The following is a 20,209-nucleotide window of genomic DNA, read 5'->3' on the forward strand; positions in this document are numbered from 1 at the left end:
CTACCATAGATTACCTTGTATTCTGTAACATTTGCATGGCAGGTAGAGAAGAAGAAGAAGAAGAAGAAGAAGAAGAAGAAGAAGAAGAAGAAGAAGTTGAATGAATACAACTTAAAAACAAGATTATAATACAACATTAAGATGCAGCCTCATCACAGGAGGAGAAAGGAAAAAGAAAGAGGGGGAGGGAATAAAATTGGCTCCAAGCCAAAGGCCAGGTGGAACAACTCTGTCTTACAGGCCCTGCGGAAAGAAATCAGATCCTGCAGGGCCCTGGTCTCAAGAGGCAGAGCGTTCCACCAGGCCGGAGCCAGTGTGGAAAAGGCCCTGGCTCTGATTGAAGCTAATCTAACTTCCTTAGGGTCTGGGACCTCTAGAGTGTTGCTATTTATGGACCTTGAGACTCTCCATGGGGCATACCGGGAGAGGCGGTCCCGTAGGTACGAAGGTCCTAGGCCGTGAAGGGCAGGTACAGCTTCTCACATTGCACTTACAGGATGGGAAACACTTCATTTTCTGGTTCTTACTTATCATTCACCGTCCAAAGGCACAGTGACTTTGAGAAATGCTAGCTTAGAATATCTTTGCTCCCATACTGTGCATTTGGACCGGAAAACCCCACCTTTTCCTTGCGGCACTCCAGCCAAACAAGTATTCCAACAAGGAACTTGAATCCCTTGATTATAAGGCTGCTGGTTGCTCAGACAAGAGAGGCAGTGCAAACCACTCCTTAGTTTTGTATTTGAAGAGATGGCTTTGTCCATGTAAGCTCAGCAAATGGGCAACAACAGAAATGTTGCACGTTTATTAGTAAAAGGAAAGACTTTCAGCTCACAAATTTTGGAAACAGTATTCTTAAATTCAGTAATTAGAGTTATCACATACATCCCAGTTTATATATAATATATACTCTTCTGATGTATAATTGATACTCTTCTTTTTGCTTGCTTTGCTGAAATGTGTTTATTGAATTGATTTTTATTACATAAAGGACATTTGAACAGGTTGAAATATTGGTGCTGTATGTGTGCTAAACAGCATCTTAAAAAGCAGAGACATCACCTTGCCAACAAAGGTCTCTATAGTTAAAGCTATGGTTTTCCCAGTAGTGATGTATGGAAGTGAGAGCTGGACCATAAAGAAAGCTGATCGCTGAAGAATTGATGCTTTTGAATTATGGTGCTGGAGGAGACTCTTGAGAGTCCCATGGGCTGCAAGAAGATCAAACCTAACCATTCTGAAGGAAATCAGCCCTGAGTGCTCACTGGAAGGACAGATCCTGAAGCTGAGGCTCCAATACTTTGGCCACCTCATGAGAAGAGAAGACTCCCTGGAAAAGACCCTGATGTTTGGAAAGATGGAGGGCACAAGGAGAAGGGGACAACAGAGGGCGAGATGGTTGGACAGTGTTCTCGAAGCTACCAACATGAGTTTGACCAAACTGCGGGAGGCAGTGGAAGACAGAAGTGCCTGGCGTCCTCTGGTCCAGGGGGTCATGAAGAGTCGGACACGACTAAACGACTAAACAACAACAACAATGTGTGCTAGTTCTGCTAATCTGTTTGTATATATTGCCTTTCCCAAAAATGTTGAGTGCAAGGCAGTTTAGTTACTAAGACTGATGAGACTGGTAAGCCCAGAATGGACACTTAAATCTTGCCTGCAGAAGATGGAAAGGACCAAGTAAAGAAAAGAGTCTTGTGTCCTTCTTCTGGATTCTTCCTCTGCCAGCAGGTTGCTATAGATTCTAAAAGAAGCTCTTTCAGTTTTCAGTTATGTAGGAATTATAGCACCTTGGAGTGTCCTGCAGTAGAAATACCTACTTGGCCAACGTCTACTGGTTTGTGTGTTGCCTGTCAAGGAAAATTGTTGTTACTGTTGTTATTTTATGTGTGGATCTGCTTCTGGTGCTTTAAAACACAGTTTGAATGCCAGAGAACACACACGCACAAACCTTTTACATGACAACGTCTCCTGAAGCAGGGTCAGCAAATCTTTCAACAATGCTCACTGAGAAGGAAAAAGGCACAGCATATTAACCTTCAGATAATCCCTGCCTTTCTTTCAGTACTGAAAGAACCACAGTTAATGTCTCTCTTCTGACCCAAAACATTTCCTAACAAAATGGGATCGTGGGAAGTAATCAGAAGGCCAGAGTTTAAAATAAAAGTGGAGGTTCTGTTCAGCCACAGCTTGTCAGGGCTGACTGACACTGATGTGGCCGTGCTGAAGCAAGGAATACAGTCAACAGCCAATAGAGGATTTGGGTGTCTTAGCAGAGTTATGTTTCAAAGAACAGAGAGTAAAAGAAAACAATTTTATTTCAGATTGCAGATCACATAGCTACTGAATAAAATAAGAGTAAATGTCAACCTTTCAGACTCAAGAAAAACATCCAAACAAAGTAAAAGCCGGTAGTGGTTAAATTAAGTTAAACGGCTGAGAAATGATGTTTTGGAATATGTTTTTTATTTTATATACTACCATTTATAATGTTTATGCAATAGCAGATTACAATGAAGTAACTTTGGTCAACAGTTATAATTGCACAATGTTCCTGTTCAGCAATTTCTAATGCAGATAATGAAAAGAGTATTTTGTGTGTTGACAACAGAGGTGGAAACAATTGGTTCTATATAAAGACTCCCTTTTCCACGATCCTATTCAGATGTAAGGGGCCTTTTCCAAGCCATCCGTTTCTTGGCACATGAAGAAGCAACAAGCTTGCCCTATCCTGTCCCTTTCCATTCCTCTTCCTTTTGCACAGTCAGCTGCAGAGGAAACCCAGTTTTATAAACCACAGTTTTTGAATATAAACCCAGAAACTGTGTTTTAAGTGCTGCCCCCCAACCAGCACTGCAAACTAATTCTGGTTGTAGTCAGTGCTTAAACCGCAGTTCTCCAGTTTGGAGATCACAGGCAAATATGGTTTAAGAAACCTGTAAGTTTTTTCTGCAGCTGAGCACACATGGAGGAGGTTGAGGGATAGGGTAGAGGAGGGCTTGTTCAGGCTTGTTCATCTACCAACAAACCATGGTTTGTCCAAGCAACTTGTTACCTCTGAATTGGTCCATTGCCTTCGAGAAGAAAAAGGCAGAATGAAAACAGACAGACATTTCTTTTACCATAATATGTTCTTATCAGTTGTGTATACTACAGAAGGATATACTGAATTTTTTTGGGGGGGGGGAGCAAACAGCTGTACAAAAGAGGTCGCCACCCAACGCAACACACCATATTTAAACTGGCTAGTGTTAATTAACACTAAATTAACCATGCTTAAGCCTGTTACAATTACTGTAGTGTACATTTAACCCTATGTTTGATCATGGCCAAGGGATTTAACTGTGTCTGAGCAGGACAAATATGTGTGTCCACATTCTTTAAAAAGAATAAATCGGTCAAAACTCCCATATTTATTAAACAGCTAATAAGCATATAGATTGATTTGATATGACTTTTTTATTTAATCACACGCCTCCCCTTTATTACTGTAATCCAGAATGCCTAAGTTTATTTTGCCATGTACTGTTTCAAGAGACAAACTCTTAACTCTCAACGAATGGGTGCTTCTCAGAGCAGCGCTTCAGCTTTCATCTGCAGGAATGTTCTGCCCTCCAGTGGTCTCTACCTTGCTGGCGGAAGTGGTGATTTCAGCACTATGGACAGAGGATGATGGCACGTTATTACAGCTGCAAGCCTGCATTATATCGCATTGCACGGCTGCGTCAGATTTTTCTATTTCTTCAGCACGTGTCTCTGTTTGCGACCAAGCGTTGAGCTGCGCCTTGAAACTAGCATGTTTATTTTCACACGATCTGTGTGTTTGAGCTCTGTGCAGCATATCTTTCTTCAGCGGCCTGGCTGGTTTTGCCTGGGGGTGAATGCCAGTTGTTTTCTTGTCGAGGAAAATGGAATACATGGCCATTGACTGGCAACTGCACTGCAGCTTTTGATTTCCTGAAACTGGAAGTGGATTGCCATCATTTCTTGCAAAAGAGTTCTCAAAGTAAGACAATGCTCTTCCATCCTGCTCTTCCTCTTCAGACTGTTGAAACAGAATTGGCAGTTTAATTCTGCACGTCTGGGTCCAGGGAATCACCATTATAGTTAATGTCATATAGGAATGGTTTTTGGTGTTTATGTGACCTGCTGCATTCAACCCTGCTCATAAATATATACATTGTACTGGGGTAAAAAACCAAAATAAATTAAAAAAAGCATTGGCACCCCTGCTTATTCCCAGACACTTGGATAAGCTTGTGTAAACTCAGTTATGGCAATATTTGCCTCGCTTTACCTCAGCAGATGTAGTAGTGGCATAGCTCTCTGTTCGGTTTGGAGAATAACTAGGTGACTGGTTGCTTAGCTGAGATTCTTCATCTGAAACAATATATATCTCAAAATTTTAAGCACTAACAAACTTTTCTAAAAGAATGTTGTCGAATTTCCCCATGTTTTAGAACCAATGGGAGGGAAACATTTTTTAAAAGATGAAAATGACTAAGTGGCAAGGGACAGTGGGAAGGAGGAAATTAAAGGACACTTATTTTGCTCTGCTGTCAAGAGCCCCATATGGCTTTGGACTGGGTGATATCTTCCACCGCAGATTCTCCCTCCTCACCCTCATAGGCTTGTTCCACCCAGTGGTTTATACGATATCTTTATTGTCATTGTCCCATACAGAACAATGAAATTGAAAATCTACATAAAACATTCAAAAACCCCTAAAAACTCTGAAACCCCATTTTAAAATACAATATACTATAGAGACTTCTTATGCTGCGTTTAGAACCAGAATTGCATTTGCGTAGAAACTGTTTCTCAGGTGGCTAGTCCTGGTATTTATAACCCTATACCTTCTTCCAGAAGGCAGAAGCTGAAAGAGATCATTTCCGGGGTGTGTACTATCCTGCACTATCTCTGCATATTTCTTATGGCACCTGACAGCATAGATTTGATCTAAGGTGGGAAGAGTGCACCCAATTATTCTCTCTGCAGTCTTTACAACCCTGGACAGCATTATTTTTCCCCTGGCCATGCAGCTCCCAAACCACACACACAGACCATAAGTTAATACACTCTCCACAGTACAATGGTAGAATGCCATCAACAGGTCCATCAACAGTGGTTTATCTATTTGAGAAGAGTTAAAGCTACATAAGAACTCATTAGGTGAGATACTCAGACTTAAAGAACATGTGTTCTGTTCTTCTTGACCATTAAGAAAACTAAGGAATTTGAAATTAGTACTAACCTTTTTGTTTTCCATGTTTTGAGTGCTGATCATAGTAATTGCAGGCTTCCTTTCTCGGGTTGTTGTTGTTGTTTTTTTTAAAAAAGATGATATTAGACTAACTTCATTTACTGTACATTTTACTTTGAGTTCCTCAATTCTATTTAAGGCAAATCCCACAAATTGTGGACCAGTCATTCCAATAATATTGCACTAAGCAGCTCACATTCTCCTATTTCTACCATGATCTCAAACGATGAGCTTCGAAGTTAACCCAGGAAAATAGACATAACTTGCCTTTTACATAAAGAAAGATTACTAGGTCATTATCTGTCTTCATAGCAACTAGGCCACTGGACCTTTGCTAAATGACTTAGAATCATAGAATCATAGAGTTGGAAGAGACCACAAGGGCCATCGAGTCCAACCCCCTGCCAAGCAGGAAACACCATCAGAGCACTCCTGACATATGGTTGTCAAGCCTCTGCTTAAAGACCTCCAAAGAAGGAGACTCCACCACACTCCTTGGCAGCAAATTCCACTGCCGAACAGCTCTTACTGTCAGGAAGTTCTTCCTAATGTTTAGGTGGAATCTTCTTTCTTGTAGTTTGGATCCATTGCTCCGTGTCCGCTTCTCTGGAGCACCTTTCTCCCTCCTCTATGTGACATCCTTTTATATATTTGAACATGGCTATCATATCACCCCTTAACCTCCTCTTCTCCAGGCTAAACATGCCCAGCTCCCTTAGCCGTTCCTCATAAGGCATCGTTTCCAGGCCTTTGACCATTTTGGTTGCCCTCCTCTGGACACGTTCCAGCTTGTCAGTGTCCTTCTTGAACTGTGGTGCCCAGAACTGGACACAGTACTCCAGATGAGGTCTGACCAGAGCAGAATACAGTGGCACTATTACTTCCCTTGATCTAGATGCTATACTCCTATTGATGCAGCCCAGAATTGCATTGGCATTTTTAGCTGCCGCGTCACACTGTTGGCTCATGTCAAGTTTGTGGTCAACCAAGACTCCTAGATCCTTTTCACATGTACTGCTCTCAAGCCAGGTGTCACCCATCTTGTATTTGTGCCTCTCATTTTTTTTGCCCAAGTGCAATACTTTACATTTCTCCCTGTTAAAATTCATCTTGTTTGTTTTTGCCCAGTTCTCTAATCTGTCAAGGTCGTTTTGAAGTGTGATCCTGTCCTCTGGGGTGTTAGCCACCCCTCCCAGTTTGGTGTCATCTGCAAATTTGATCAGGATGCCCTTGAGTCCATCATCCAAGTCGTTGATAAAGATGTTGAATAAGACCAGGCCCAAGACAGAACCCTGTGGCACCCCACTAGTCACTCTTCTCCCTTTGGGTCCGGTCAGTCAGCCAGTTACAAATCCACTGAGTGGTAGCATAGTCAAGACCGCATTTTACCAGCTTCTTTACAAGAATATCATGGGGCACCTTGTCAAATGCACCTTGACAAGGTGTAGATATTCACTCACGAGACTGCTGCACAACACTGACTCTACATAGAAGAGGTCATTCAGTAGAAGCAACCAGGCCTCCTACACTTTCTTCATAGGCTTCACAATTTCTGCTATTGCTAAGTCTGGTGGGAAGGAAGAGTTAAAGGCAACACCTATCAAGCCAAGTTGACCTAAGGACCTTCCCGCACCTGAAGCTGCAGATGGGGAGTCTTGTGCTTCATTGTTATTGCTACAACTACTGTTTGTAGAGGGCTGGACTATAGGCATCCCCCAGATTGCACCCTGAGACAAAAGCACTATAGCTTCTCGTTCATGCACAAACACAGCTTGCTGAAATGAAATGGGGAAAGTGAGGCTCTCCTTTGCAGGAGTTTGTTCCCCCATCCTATTGAGTGCTGCCATTGGCAGGTCTGGTGAGTTTTCTCCTGCATCTCCATCATTCTAGGCCGTTCCTCTGTCCTGGTCTGAACCGGGTAAGTTATCTTTTCACCACCAGATGAGACAAATGAGTTTATTCAACATCTGATGCTATTAAAAATGGAGAGTATGATTAGGAGAATCATCTCGCCCTTCATCTGTGCACCTCCACTGCCTGAACCAAGTTGATTTGATCTTCCCAAGTTCTGCTTCTACAGTGATCTAGCTCTTTTCTCCATATGTACTCTAGGGGTGTGGCCCTCAGATTTGTTGAGAACAGTTTGGGGGAATGGCAGGCAAGTGGTCCACTGCAGAATGAGAACAGTCTCTAATATTTCAGCTTTTCCCTTATCACACACACACAAGAGAAATAAGCGCTGAACTGATAGGCAAGGGTAACACTTGAGTGTATCGTGTGCAGCACATAGGCTCTTTCTTGTCACACACATTTGAGATGAGCCGTATGGTGTTTTACGCTATGCTTTTGTTGTTGTAATGTGCTTTGTTTCAATATGTTGGAAGCTGCCTTAGAAGGGGTAACCCTGAAAGATGACCTAGAAAGTATGGGCCCCTTTGGGAGGAAGGATGGGATATAGATTTAATGAATAAATAAAACAGACAAATTAATTAATAAAACACTTCAGGAAAATCAAATACTGTTTCTCCTCATCACAACCTTCATATCTGATATAAATCCTTGGGAATTTGCCCACTTTCCACAGGAGTGATGAGTGGCAATTAGCCAGTCCTCTTTGGGTTAGTAATAGTTTCCCACTTCATAATTAACTCCCCCTTAACAGCTGAATCATACTCTCAAAAACAAGTCAGTTGCCAACATACTAATGCCATTCTCTATACAGAACCTAACATTTTGTCATACTGAGTTTGAGAAAACAACTAAAATGTCAAGGTCTTGATGCTTGCCATATCAGGTAATCTATAGAAAGGGCTGTCAATTTTATACTTGAAAAAATTCAAAATTCCACTCCAAGGTAACCCAAGTAAAAGCTACCTATAATAATAAAGGCATTTGTCATACTAATTTCGAATTATACTAACTTTAATAATTGTTTTGACATTATAGCAGAGCTAGAAAAGAAGGAGCAAAGAGCTGCCATGGAATCATATTGTTGGAAGTGCCCATGGGGCCATCAAATCCAACCCCTGCAATGCAAGAATATTTTGCCCAACGTGAAGCCCAAACCCATGACCGTGAGATTAAGAGTCTCATGCTCTACTGAGTGAGCTATCCCAGCATAAGAAATACTGATCTCTCTTTTTCACTCCTCAGCCTTTTGCTCCCACCAAATTCTTAAGGGCTGATTCTATAGGCTGATCTAGATGTGACAACGAATGTGGGTTGTTTCCAACAAAAATGGAAACCCTACAGCGAGTTACTCTGTCCATGTGTCTTTAAGAAAACACATGTCACTGTGTTCATTTCACCATGCCCACAGAGGCATGGTGGATGTCAGGTTAGGGGGCGGGGAAACAACCTGCATGATGCTATCCTGTCCTGGAGTTCCGTAGTATCTACCTGCTTGCCTGCTACCTATATTGCTATCTACATTCTCAGCTGTAATGTTCCACCACTTTGTCCCTGCTTTCTTTATTGCATTCTCCTCAGCTCTACCCACAATCAATTCTGATTCCCAGTTTAGTTCGCATCATGGTGTGTCTGTTTGCACATACTCTCAGTACAGTGGCATGAAATGCAGTGTTTGAAACAAATGTGAGTCGTGCTCCTCTAAGTAGTACTGCTAACCTGGAGCATTTTTGAAAATCTACTCTTCAAAACATACCCCTAAAGAATTTTGCTTGCAATTTGGTGTACCCCACCAACCAATATTCAGACAATTAAGGAATAGTCAAGAACCCAACCTAAGCTCATTGGAAGAGTCTTCCTTTCCTCATATAATGAGAAAAGTGCTCAAGATGCCAGGTTTCAGCACCAGAGGGCACACAGCATAAAATAATTCTATGTTCAGATCATAAGTAGCGTTGAAAACATGCCATATTCTACTCGAGCTTCTTCCCTTTACACACAATGCAAATCATACAGAGCTTTTACCTGTTCAAGTCCAAATATCTGCAAGTTACTCAGATTATGTTCTGCCCATCCAGCCTTCCTGCTGCAAAATATCGGGAGAGGGGAGTCACATCCATTGCAGTTTCAGTCCCTGATCACCAAACTAAAACTAACATTGCTAGTGGTGTTTTGGTATGTTATGGTAGCTATATTTAACTATTTCTAGTGTTAACTGAATAGTTTATACCCTTTTGAATAATGGAGATCTAACACTAGGACCCTGATCTGAAAGCGCCTGTTCTATGCCACACTGTAACAGTAGAAGTCAGAGGAATAAGATGCATTATCATATAAAACATTAGCCTAATGGGGCCAAAGACTGTAATTCTAAAATAAGTCATATGCTCAGCCTTGATCTTTGTTCCATAATAATTGCATGCAGTAGGCAGTAGGTTTCATTGCTCAGTAGTAACTGCTAAACATTCAACAGGTATTGCTGTATTTCCCAACACAACCATTTTTGTTATGAAACAAAGTTGGGGAAGGAGTGTGAGGTATCCTGAAATGGAGTGATAGCATGGGATCTTCTGATGTAACACAAACACCAGCCTAACCTTTGGTGTGATATGCTGGTATGTCCTTTTGTCATTCAGATCAATTTAAAACTCTTAGGCCTTAGGGCAACTGCACAATGACTTACTTTGAGAAACTGCAGTAAGTACACAAACATCTAGGATGCTTTGCTGAACAAATGCTATCACTAATTAACTGCTATCATGGATCATACCCTTTACCTCAGGCGATGACTTTGGCAGGGGTAACCAACCAATGCCTCCCTGCTCGGCTGTGAAGCCTTGCTTTTGATGCCAAAATAAACTTTATCTGTCCAGAGCGCCACTCTCCCGTGGCTGGCTCATTCACTGGCAGAATCCGTGAGTGGGCGGTCCTTAAACCTTCCCCAGCAAAGTAGTTTCTTGACGCCCAATCTGCGCCTCCGCTCTCGGCGCGAAAGCTTACTGCGCAAGGAGGGCGTGGGTAACGGAGGACCTCTCTCCTCCCCGCTTTGCCCAGGCAAGGTGTCCTGGCACCGCCTCGCCTCCTCCGAGCCCTGAAGCTCCTCTCCACTGGCGGCGTGGTTACTCTCCTCCGCTGAGGAGGAGCTGCTCTCTGTAATCCATCCGGCTTTTCCCCTCTCCCCCCTGAGCCAATGGCAGTTCCCTGACAGCTTCAAAGCCTTACCTTTTCTCTAAGCGATTTTGCATGCTGTCTGCTACCTTGATATTTCTCTTTTGGCTTTCAAATCCCACTGAAAATAAAAAAGTTATAAAATATAACTTCAGATACGTCCATAATAATAATAATAATAATTTTTATTTATACCCCGCCCTCCCCAGCCAAGGCCAGACTCAGAGTGGCTTACAAGCAATAATAAAAACAAATTGAATGATTACAACTTAAAAACAACATTAAAATATTGAAACATTAAAATATTAAAAGGTAGCCTCATTGCAGGAGGAGAAGGAAAAGAAAAAAGAAAGAAAGGGCGAGGGAATCAAATTGGCTCCAAGCCAAAGGCCAGGCGGAACAACTCTGTCTTACAGGCCCTGCGGAAAGAAATCAGATCCTGCAGGGCCCTGGTCTCATGAGGCAGAGCGTTCCACCAGGCGGGAGCCAGAGTTGAAAAGGCCCTGGCTCTGGTTGAAGCCAATCTAACTTCCTCAGGGCCTGGGACCAATAGGGTGTTGTTATTTATGGACCTTGAGGCTCTCCGTGGGGCATACCGGGAGAGGAGGTCTTGTAGGTACGAGGGTCCTAGGCCGTGAAGGGCTTTAAAGGTCAAAAGCAGCATCTTGAATCTGATCCTGTACTCCACCGGGAGCCAGTGCAGCTTGAAAAGCACTGGGTGAATATGCTCCCATGGCAGAGACCCCGTGAGGAGCCTCGCTGCAGCATTCTGCACCCGCTGGAGTTTCTGGGACAGCTTCAAGGGCAGCCCCGCGTAGAGCGAATTACAGTAGTCAAGCCTGGAGATGACCGTCGCGTGGATCACTATGGCCAGGTCGGGGCGGGAAAGGTAAGGGACCAACTGCTTGATGCGGCAAAGGTGGAAAAAGGGTCTTCATATAGACCCTCATATGAAGCACTTATATTAACAAAAGGACATTTTGCTAATTGTATTATTGGGCTCCTTAAATATGAGAAGGCCTCTACACTGTCTTTACCCACTTCTTCCATCACAGACATTTACCCGTATTTCCAAAGTTTTTAGCATTCTCTTGCTGTTCAGAAAACATTACAGGCTTTCGTTCTTGAATACTGTAATCTCTTGGCTGATTAATGGACTCCTGGGTACTTGCATTTAAGCTCTGGCTGTTTGGGAAGAAAATCTGCTCTGGAGCTGTGAAAATGCCTCTGAGGTCTCTTTCAGCAGGGCACCTGTGAGCACCACTTGACATCTGGTGCATTTCTTCCATATCGTAAGGACTAGGCATTCTGGATATTTCGTTTGCATGAGCTGAATCCGTAAACAGCTGGTCGATGATGCTTTTGTTACCAAAAGAAAGGCTGGAATCGGAAGACGGAGCAGTTGGAAACTGTTGTTTCTCCTCTTCAAAGAAAGCTGCAATGGGTCCAGAGCTTTCGCCAGGGGTAGCCTCTAATATGTTATTCACAAACCCAAACAATGGCTCTTCATTGCGATGGCTTCTGAAATTTGTGTCATCACTGACCTTGGGAGACTTGCCAAGCGGGTTACTATAGTCTGGACTTTGTGGGGATGGGGTGGGGGAAATGAAAAGGGGAGCATTTAAACAGCTAAGCAACATATAATCTGCTGACATATTATATTACTAGTATAAACATGCATGTTCTTCTCTTCAATATGATCTCAATCTCTCTTTCTCTCTGAAATTACTGTATTTTTTGCTCTATAAGACTCACTTTTTCCTTCCTAAAAAGTAAGGGGAAATGTGTGTGCGTCTTATGGAGCGAATGCAGGCTGCGCAGCTATCCCAGAAGCCAGTACAGCAAGAGGGATCGCTGGTTTCGCTGCTCAGCGATCCCTCTTGCTGTTCTGGCTTCTGGGATTCAGATTCCCCCCCCCCCTTGTTTTCCTCCTCCAAAAACGAGGTGCTTCTTGTGGTCTGGTGCGTCTTATAGAGCAAAAAATACAGTACCCAATTTCTTAGAATTCCGAATACTTTAAGCATGTTACATCTCAATTATGAAGAGAAACTGGGACCTTGTTTTAGTCTTTTTCAGCATCGTATGAAACATCTTATTTTAAGCAGTTGTGACTAACTCGTTCAACCACTGTATGTCACTGCAGCTCCACTGCAGTAAACTTGTCAGTAGCAAGAGGAGAAGCATAAAGGACTTTTGCATGAAAAGCACAGGGAAAGATGTTAGCAATATGCAACACCTAATGGGCTATCATGTATACTGCGATAGAATTCTGAAAGCATGTTCAGATCCATAATGGCTCTCAGAATACTACCATGCCATACTTAACAATACATTTTAAATGTATTGTTAAAAATAGGCCGTGTGTTTGCTGAGAGCCACAGTTGTCTACGATCCTCTTTGTGCAAGCATGGTTTAATGAGACAAAAGAAGCTAATAATTGTCATTTCAATAGTCCATTTGGCTTTGTTCCCTGTTCTCTTTATGTAATTTATTAGAGCGTTCTGATCCTCTTTCGTCATAAGCTAATTCATAAATTAAGCACAGTGGTTAATGCAAGAACTGGCAGAAGAAGACTATTTACATTAAACCGAAGCGTCATGTAGATGTTTGATATGCACAGTGCAGGGATCATAATGGTTGCTTATCTGATGTGCCTACCCACTCATGTTGTAATGATCTTATTTTGAACCATTCTTTTGCATATGGGCTTAAGTTTGTAGTCAAAAATGTCAAGGCCCCAGCCATGCAATCTGTACATGACAAAATTAGAATGTATAGATTGGGCAGCTGCACCCTGCAGGCAATGGGCTCTATGAGCTTAGGCCCCTCTGCAAATCCATCATGTGCTGCTAGGACTGGAGTTGTGTGTGAGGGGAAACGTGATTCTGATATGCTCACCATGCCTAGTCTCCAATGTCTGCACAAAGCTCCAGCAATACCACAATATATGTTGTGAAAACAACTCTAGAATCTGAATTCTCAAAACAACAAAGAACTGAATTCTCTGTATATGAAAAACAAAAAGCCTGGGAAACCCAGTACAGTAATATCTTAGCACAAGTTTTATATTCAAGATGCAAAAAAACCAAAAAGTAATATAATTATGCACTTCAGAAGCCATTATATTTTTAAGCGGATAAAAATTCACTCTGCATTATATTTTATTTTCAATATAAAGCCTGTCCCTACCTATTCAATTGCTGGAAATATAGACCAGAAGCTGTGTCTACATCTGGGTTACTGAAATTCCTTTGTCTGCAGGCAGCCTTTGAAAACCAAGGTTCTTCACACATAGAATTTGCTGGCTGAGAAGACTGTAGGCACTGTCAACAGATTATAAGAACACTTTGTAGCAGATGCAGTATGTTCTTGGACACTTGCTTAACTTCTAAAACCCTGGGAAATCTGTTTTTTTCCCTGATAGACAATCAAATGAACCTTGAGACTTTCTACTAGCATACACTGATTTACTTATGCTTATGAATCTTATTTTTAAATAGTATTTTGATGATTATGGGTTTATATGCCACCACCAGCCCTATTTTGGGAAAGACAACTATTAAACAAAACTATGCAATAAATGTAAACCACTAGGGCATAAATTTTTATTGTACAAGATCTCAAGATCTCACAGGAATTGTAGCAAGAGCCATTTGGTGGATGCAAAATATTATGCTGTAACTAGCATGGAGCCAACAGTGACTCAACTGAGTGTAATATAAAAAGCTTGGTAGGCATGGTATAAGCATAGCTTACCTGGGACTGAATGTTCTGCTTTTCTGATAGATATTTTCTTCTGTTTTCTAATACCTCCTGTTGTATCCTATTATGACAGGGGAATTTTTTTTAATAATAATAATAGTTTATTTTATTTATACCCTGTCCTCCCTGGCCAGGACCAGGCTCAGGGCAGCTAACATCAAATTATATGATACATTAAAAACATAAATCAAACAATTGATTAAAATACAGCTTAAAATCAGGAACAGAATAAAATCAGATGGCAACCCACGGATTATAACTATAGGGGTTGGGAGTACTGAGTACTCACTAGGCCCAAATGTTTGTGCTCGTCTTATATGAGCCAGTGGAAAGGGTTAGGGAGGACACTTGCATACAGGGTCTTATAAAAAAAAGAAGAAGGGGTCAGACTGGACCCCAGTCAAAGACCTGGCGGAACAGCTCCGTCTTGCAGGCTTTGTGGAAAGATTTCAAATCCCGCAGGGCCCTGGTCTCTTGCAACAGAGCGTTCCACCAGGCCGGGGCCAGAGCTGAAAAGGCCCTGGCTCTGATCGAGGCCAGTCTAACCTCCTTGAGGCCTGGGACCTCCAAGGTGTTATTGTTTGAGAAAAAAATTGCATATTTTCAGAGGTACTGAGATTTGCATCTTTATCAGACTAAGTAGAGGGCATTTGGTATTCTTAGGTTTTCTTGACGCTGACTCGGGCAAAATTAAAACTCTTACAATGTAAACCTATGCCTATCTACTCACGGCCTTAGAAACAAACTTCAGGTGTATAGCAGCGAAAGGAGGCTGTGGTCTCCTCAAGGACCTTGAGTCAAAGCTAACTTGTATATTGTGGCATAAACTTTCATGTCCCAGCAAAGGAAAGTAATTATAACACCAAAAGGCCAAGCCAAGCAAAAGATAATGAGGTGTGTCACTTTATTATGCAGAGCCCAAATAAATAAGTCATGTTTTATTATTTGAATAAATAATGTTGATTCTGAGCCTAATAGCTTTACTAGGGGCACTAAAGAGGGCTTCCAAACACCTCTCTACATGGAATACCTCTTTTAAATGTAAAAAAATTCACACAGTTTTATACCAACAGGAAGATCTATTAATCAGTTTAAAGCAGGAGCTCAAGCTGTATGCAACCACTGTCAACCTCACCATTCTTTCATAATGTTAAAACTTTTCTCAGCTTCTCTTGTTGGGATCCTCTGACTTCAGAAAGAAACGGTAGCATCTCATGGCTACTGATTTTCATAAGGGATCAGAAAATTCCATAGCATTCTTATAGGCTACTTACATTTTCACTTTAATGTGAGAGAGGTTGTGGCATATATAAGAAAAAGAGCTAGGAATCTGTGATGTGCAGTGATTATTAAAACATTTGCCTGGGATGTCTTCATTTCAGCTAGAACCTATAACTCTTCACATAGATGCACCTGCATGCCAATGTAGTCTATGATAGGTAGGTAGGTACGTCGGTAGGTGGACAGATACAATGAATCAAAATATTACAATTCAGAAAATTATATTGGGATGTACCTGTGCTCAGTATCATCTTGGTATGGTTTGGACTGTCTATGTTTGGGTGACTCAGGAAGTTCTACATTGTGCCTTCTCAGCGGGAATTTTACTCCTCTGTTAATATCCACATGAACTGCTTTTCGAACATTTTCTGTAATGAAAGTACTCAAAAGATTAACAGTCCTTTGAGTGAATTAAAGAGGGACATCCAATGTTTTGGTAAGAGTGCAGGACCAAAACACTTTTTAAACAGTGCTATACAGTACAGTATTCATTATTGTTGATATGTCCATTGTAGGTTACAACTTTTTCAGTATTCTGTTTTCATTTTTAGTTAGCAAGACATTCAATGAACACAAAAAGGTTGTGGTTCAGATTTGATGTAGTAGGAGTAAATTTGATGGAGTGAATGTTGGGGAACTTAGCCACATTTTTCTTACGGTCATGCTTTTAATGGTAAAACTTCGACAATTAAGTTTGCAGTTAAACTCACCAGAACAATCTTTCTTGGTAGATATCTGATTAACAACACACAGATTGAGGAGATCTAAGCTGACAGCTGAGCTTTTAAGGGGAGAAATTCCCAACAGCTTCATCTTTGATTTAAGCTTTTCTTTTTCGAAAAAGTCCTATTATATTAAGAATGACAGAAAAAATGTCATAACAATGTACACTTCCTTGCTAAAGAAACAGGCCCTTAGTCATACATATATCCCACCTCAAGGCTCAAGGTGGCAAACAATTACAAACTGCCTTAAAAAAAAAAAAGGAACTTTCCCTCGATCATTCCATCAAGATCCTCAAAACAGCTAGTGCCATTGGCAGCAAAAGAGAAGAGTTAGCAGTTGTGAAAGAATTCAGCCTGAAAGTAGAACCTTGAAAAGGACACTGACAATATGAACTGAAAAAACATGATTTGGGAATGGCTGACTTGCATGTGTTTTTAATTCCTCATTTCCAATCACGGGACATTTCTGTCTACAAGCAGAAAAATTGGAGTGTTTGAACCCCGCGAATGGCTTCATAATATCACATCTACCTCTCTGGAAAAATTAATCTGTTTCCAGACTTCAATGATGCAAATACTCTCTTCTCTGTTGTTGATTTCTGGCAAGCAGAAATCACATTTGCACCTGCCTCTTAATTCAGTGTAATTCCTCCTTACCTTCTGCTTTCTTTTCTCCTTGGTGAGCATGATTCTTTTACTTGAAAGATTTAAAAGAAACATGAATTTGTAATTACATTAGTAATATACAGAAATAATAAACGATTGCAGACATTTAGGAGACATTTACATACTGCATGTTTAATACTCTTCTGTTTACCAGGTCATCAGCTAAAGCTAATCTGCACTAATCAATTGAATGTTTCAGTTCTTAAATGCCTGTTAATTCAAAGTTTTAAAGCCAACTAGCCAGTAATAGACTTCTCTCCACTGGAGGGAAAACAAATAAAATAAAGATAAATCCTTAAATTCTACATTTTGATCAAAGGACTTGAGCACAACAGTGCTCTGCCTACTTGTGATTCCCAACAACTTGACATTCCAACAGTGGAGGCAGAACATAGCCATTGCTTATCCTCTGTGGATTTGTCTAATCCTAGAGCCTCATCTGAGTCAATAATTCTCCTTAATTTTTTTTTTTTTAATCCCTGACATGAAAAATCAACGTGACAAGGGTCTTCTTCCCAATATCCAGTCTTGGATGCGGAAGGAATGTATATTTGGAGAAACATTCCAAACATAAGAAAGTCAAACATGTTTATACTTTGAGTCTTTCCAATGCACGTATAAAGAAGTGTGGGGTCTTCTTACAACAAAAAAGTGCCTTGGTGTGTGGAGTTATATGCGGAGGGCAGCCTACCGCATGGTTGAAGTGTGGGGAAAATAGTAATGATTTCCCATTCCCAGAATACAGATGCCTCAACATAGAATCACAGAAGAATTGGAAGGGACCCTGCGGGTCATCTAGACCAACCCCCGACAATGCAGGAATATGCCTGTAGCAAAAATAATATTACTCTTTATCTCTCTCTCTCTCTCTCTTCACCCTCAGTCATGTGAGCCTTGACCTGAAGCGGTGAAGCCCTGAGGCAGCTTTTATCACCTGAATGAAAACTAGGCCTTAGTCAAGGCCTGTGTGGTTCTAGGACCACAAAGATGGAAGTTCTGGAAAACTTGGGTCACGGAATGAATTTGCCATCTTGGGCACGTCCGCTTCTGTCATCCTCAAATGCCCGATTGTGAATTATAAACAGTACAACTTTTTGAACTGGCCAACACAACGCTAATTGGAAAGCACTTTTAATGCTGTCCTTTTGCCCCTCAGTTCCAACATGGCTGCCATCTTCTCCCCAAACAGCAGGCAAAAATTCAAAGCCCTCCCCTTGCAAAAATAAAAGCTTCGTTGTTTATCTATTGTGGTCCTGCTTTGGTGGCCCTACAGCCCCCAGAACCACAATAAGTGTAATGCAACGACTGAAAGAAACCTAAACCTACATTTGAGGAAGCGTAACATAATGATTTAAGGAAATCTACATTTGCAAATCTGCATTTGAGGAACTTAATATGCTCCCAGCTGTCTCTCAGCAATTCTTTTCACAAAACCTTTGCCTGAGGTCAGAGGCCTTCATTTCTGCTGCAAGCTGTTTGCCTTAGCAGTTATGAGGCCCTTTTGGCTGCACTCACCGAGAGCCACCAACCCAGTTCATTTTCTCTCCCAAGAAAATGGATGATTTATTTATTTTATATATAAAAAACCACCCTTCTAGGTAGGCCTTGCAGGAAGGCAACTGGCTCTTGCAATGAGCCCCCCAGGAGTGAATGTGGTACGAAGGCTGGACTCCTCTGCGTCTCTCTTCCCCTCAGAGACCGTCAAGGCCTCCCTGGAGCTCTCGGAAGGAGCAAAGGCAGCTTTTCTCCAGCAGTTAAATAAGGAATAGAAACCAGAAATATTATTTTTTTTAAAAAAAAGCAGGGGGCAGATAAGGGTGCAGATCGAAAGGCTTGAGGAGCTGGGGTAGAATTAGACAATGGCCTAGGTTCTCATCCCGTCGATTTAACATCCACAAAGAACATTGCGTTCCGCCCCCTCTCATCTCTGCATGTGTGTTCATGGCCATACATGATTTAAACATGTTGCTGGGGGGGGGGTTGTACTGTGTGAAAGATATAGAATCTCCACCAGTTTTCACCCCAGCATTTGGAGTTATGCGAGATACAAGTAACTTTAGAAGACATCTGAAGGCAGCCCTGTATAGGGAAGTTTTTTTTAAAAAAATGTTTTATTATGTTTTGATATATGTTGGAAGCCTTCTAGAGTGGCTGGGGCAACCCAGTCAGATGGCTGGGGTATAAATAATAACATTATTATTATTATTATTATTATTATTATTATTATTATTCATCATCATCAGGGCTTTTTTCCAGCTGGAACTCACCGGAACTCAGTCCCGACATCTCTCAGTTGGGTGCTATTGCCATTACTATTTTCCATTTCCCTATTTTCGTTGGAGGACATGAAATTAACCTACCGCAGATCATATTTGTAGAGGAATAATTTAGCAGTCTGGTGTCACCCTACTGTGGTCTTTTGAGCTATGATCCTCTATTTTCTCAAGGCTGCCGAGGGCTATAATGCATAGCTGTCAACTTTCAGATTTGAAAATAAGGGATCAGCAGCCTCGAAAATAAGGGATCAGCAGCCTCACCTGTCCCGGGGACAGTCTACGGGATATCTAACAATCCGGGATAGCAGTGGGAAACGGCGCTGGAATAAGGGAATTTCCTGCAAAAAAAAGGGAATGTTGACAGCTATGTATAATGTTGTCTTATTCTCAGGGATTTGGTCTCCCCAAAGGTTGTAGAAAGTTAAACACAAACACAAAGTCACAACTACTTTGAAGTTGGCAGGTTTAAAATCAGCTTGTCGGGAGAAAAGATGGTTCATAACTTGAGGGTTGCATGTTCCACATTTGGTTTAGTTACCCTTTAACAACCATGTCATGGTCACAGTAGGAATTATGATCTGCTTTCTCCGCTGTTGGGTGTGAAACCAGAAAGGTGTTAATTCTGGAACAAAGCAGAATACAGACAAGGATGTGATCTTGTGTATATGGTGTGGAATATTTGGTACTGAACGCATTGTTTTCCCCATGCACCTTAGTTAGCACTATTGTTTTTGCTGTCGTATCATTCGCAGGTGCCTTTCCTCAGCAACCCAGCTCATTGCCCTTGGGTCCTCAATTAAAACTGCAACTGCAGATGAGCCCAAAGTCTTTACTGAACACTGTAAAAGCAGCAACAGGTTTCTGATCAAACACTTGTAGCAGATTTGCTTTTAAAAGGTTGAGCACAGCAAGGATGGAAACATATTTGGGGAGCTATACATGAGATTCCATTCTCTTTTATTCTGGGTAACCTATTTATTTGCTTTATGTATTAAGATTTTCTTTCCCCTCCTCCAAGCTTTGGGATCGGATGCATGCCAGTCACACAGCCAGTTTTGCCCTTCAAGCCTGGCAAATACTTTTTTTAAAAAAAGTTTCCCTAATTACCCCCTTTCCTGTGCTCAGTTTCTAAAATGAGAGAAGCCAGGGATCATATC

General features: G+C 41.5%; 2 protein-coding genes across 9 annotated transcripts in view; one reads left to right on the top strand and one right to left on the bottom strand.

Moving 5' to 3' along the window:
- The window catches only part of ABCD2 (ATP binding cassette subfamily D member 2), an 82,327-nt gene that overhangs the window by 8,289 nt on the left and 53,829 nt on the right, over positions 1 to 20,209 (top strand). Inside the window, exon 2 of the mRNA XM_083399643.1 lies at positions 6,715 to 7,124. The gene's annotated coding sequence lies outside the window, so the exon portion shown is untranslated. The remainder of the gene's footprint in view (positions 1 to 6,714; positions 7,125 to 20,209) is intronic.
- REDIC1 (regulator of DNA class I crossover intermediates 1) lies at positions 2,453 to 18,741 on the bottom strand. 8 transcript variants are annotated; one of them, XM_083399776.1, is made up of 12 exons: positions 18,728 to 18,741; positions 16,768 to 16,807; positions 16,096 to 16,231; positions 15,621 to 15,753; positions 14,099 to 14,165; positions 13,532 to 13,665; positions 11,406 to 11,923; positions 10,397 to 10,463; positions 9,200 to 9,260; positions 5,258 to 5,306; positions 4,301 to 4,383; positions 2,453 to 4,051 (listed from the first exon to the last, which is right to left on the bottom strand). In XM_083399776.1, exons 2-12 carry the CDS (start codon positions 16,795 to 16,797, stop codon positions 3,587 to 3,589), a joined length of 1,743 nt encoding a protein of 580 aa, XP_083255902.1. In that variant the 5' UTR covers positions 16,798 to 16,807; positions 18,728 to 18,741; the 3' UTR covers positions 2,453 to 3,586. The 8 variants fall into 8 exon arrangements, with proteins under 8 accessions (XP_083255902.1, XP_083255898.1, XP_083255895.1 ...); XM_083399772.1 differs by lacking the exon at positions 18,728 to 18,741 and adding an exon at positions 18,292 to 18,712 and having other exon boundaries at positions 2,453 to 4,048; positions 9,200 to 9,257; XM_083399769.1 differs by lacking the exon at positions 18,728 to 18,741 and adding an exon at positions 18,292 to 18,671.

Source organism: Podarcis tiliguerta, assembly GCF_965153285.1.
Source record: "Podarcis tiliguerta genome assembly, chromosome: 10".
NCBI classification, from domain to species: domain Eukaryota; kingdom Metazoa; phylum Chordata; class Lepidosauria; order Squamata; family Lacertidae; genus Podarcis; species Podarcis tiliguerta.

Coding starts and splice junctions, on each gene's coding strand:
- REDIC1 (XM_083399769.1), bottom strand. CDS start 18,314: ATGAACTGGGTTGGTGGCTCTCG. Junction 13,666..14,098: donor AGCAGAACATTCAGTCCCAG/GTAAGCTATGCT, acceptor ATCTGTTGACAG/TGCCTACAGTCTTCTCAGCC. Junction 9,261..10,396: donor CAAAATCGCTTAGAGAAAAG/GTAAGGCTTTGA, acceptor GATATTTTGCAG/CAGGAAGGCTGGATGGGCAG.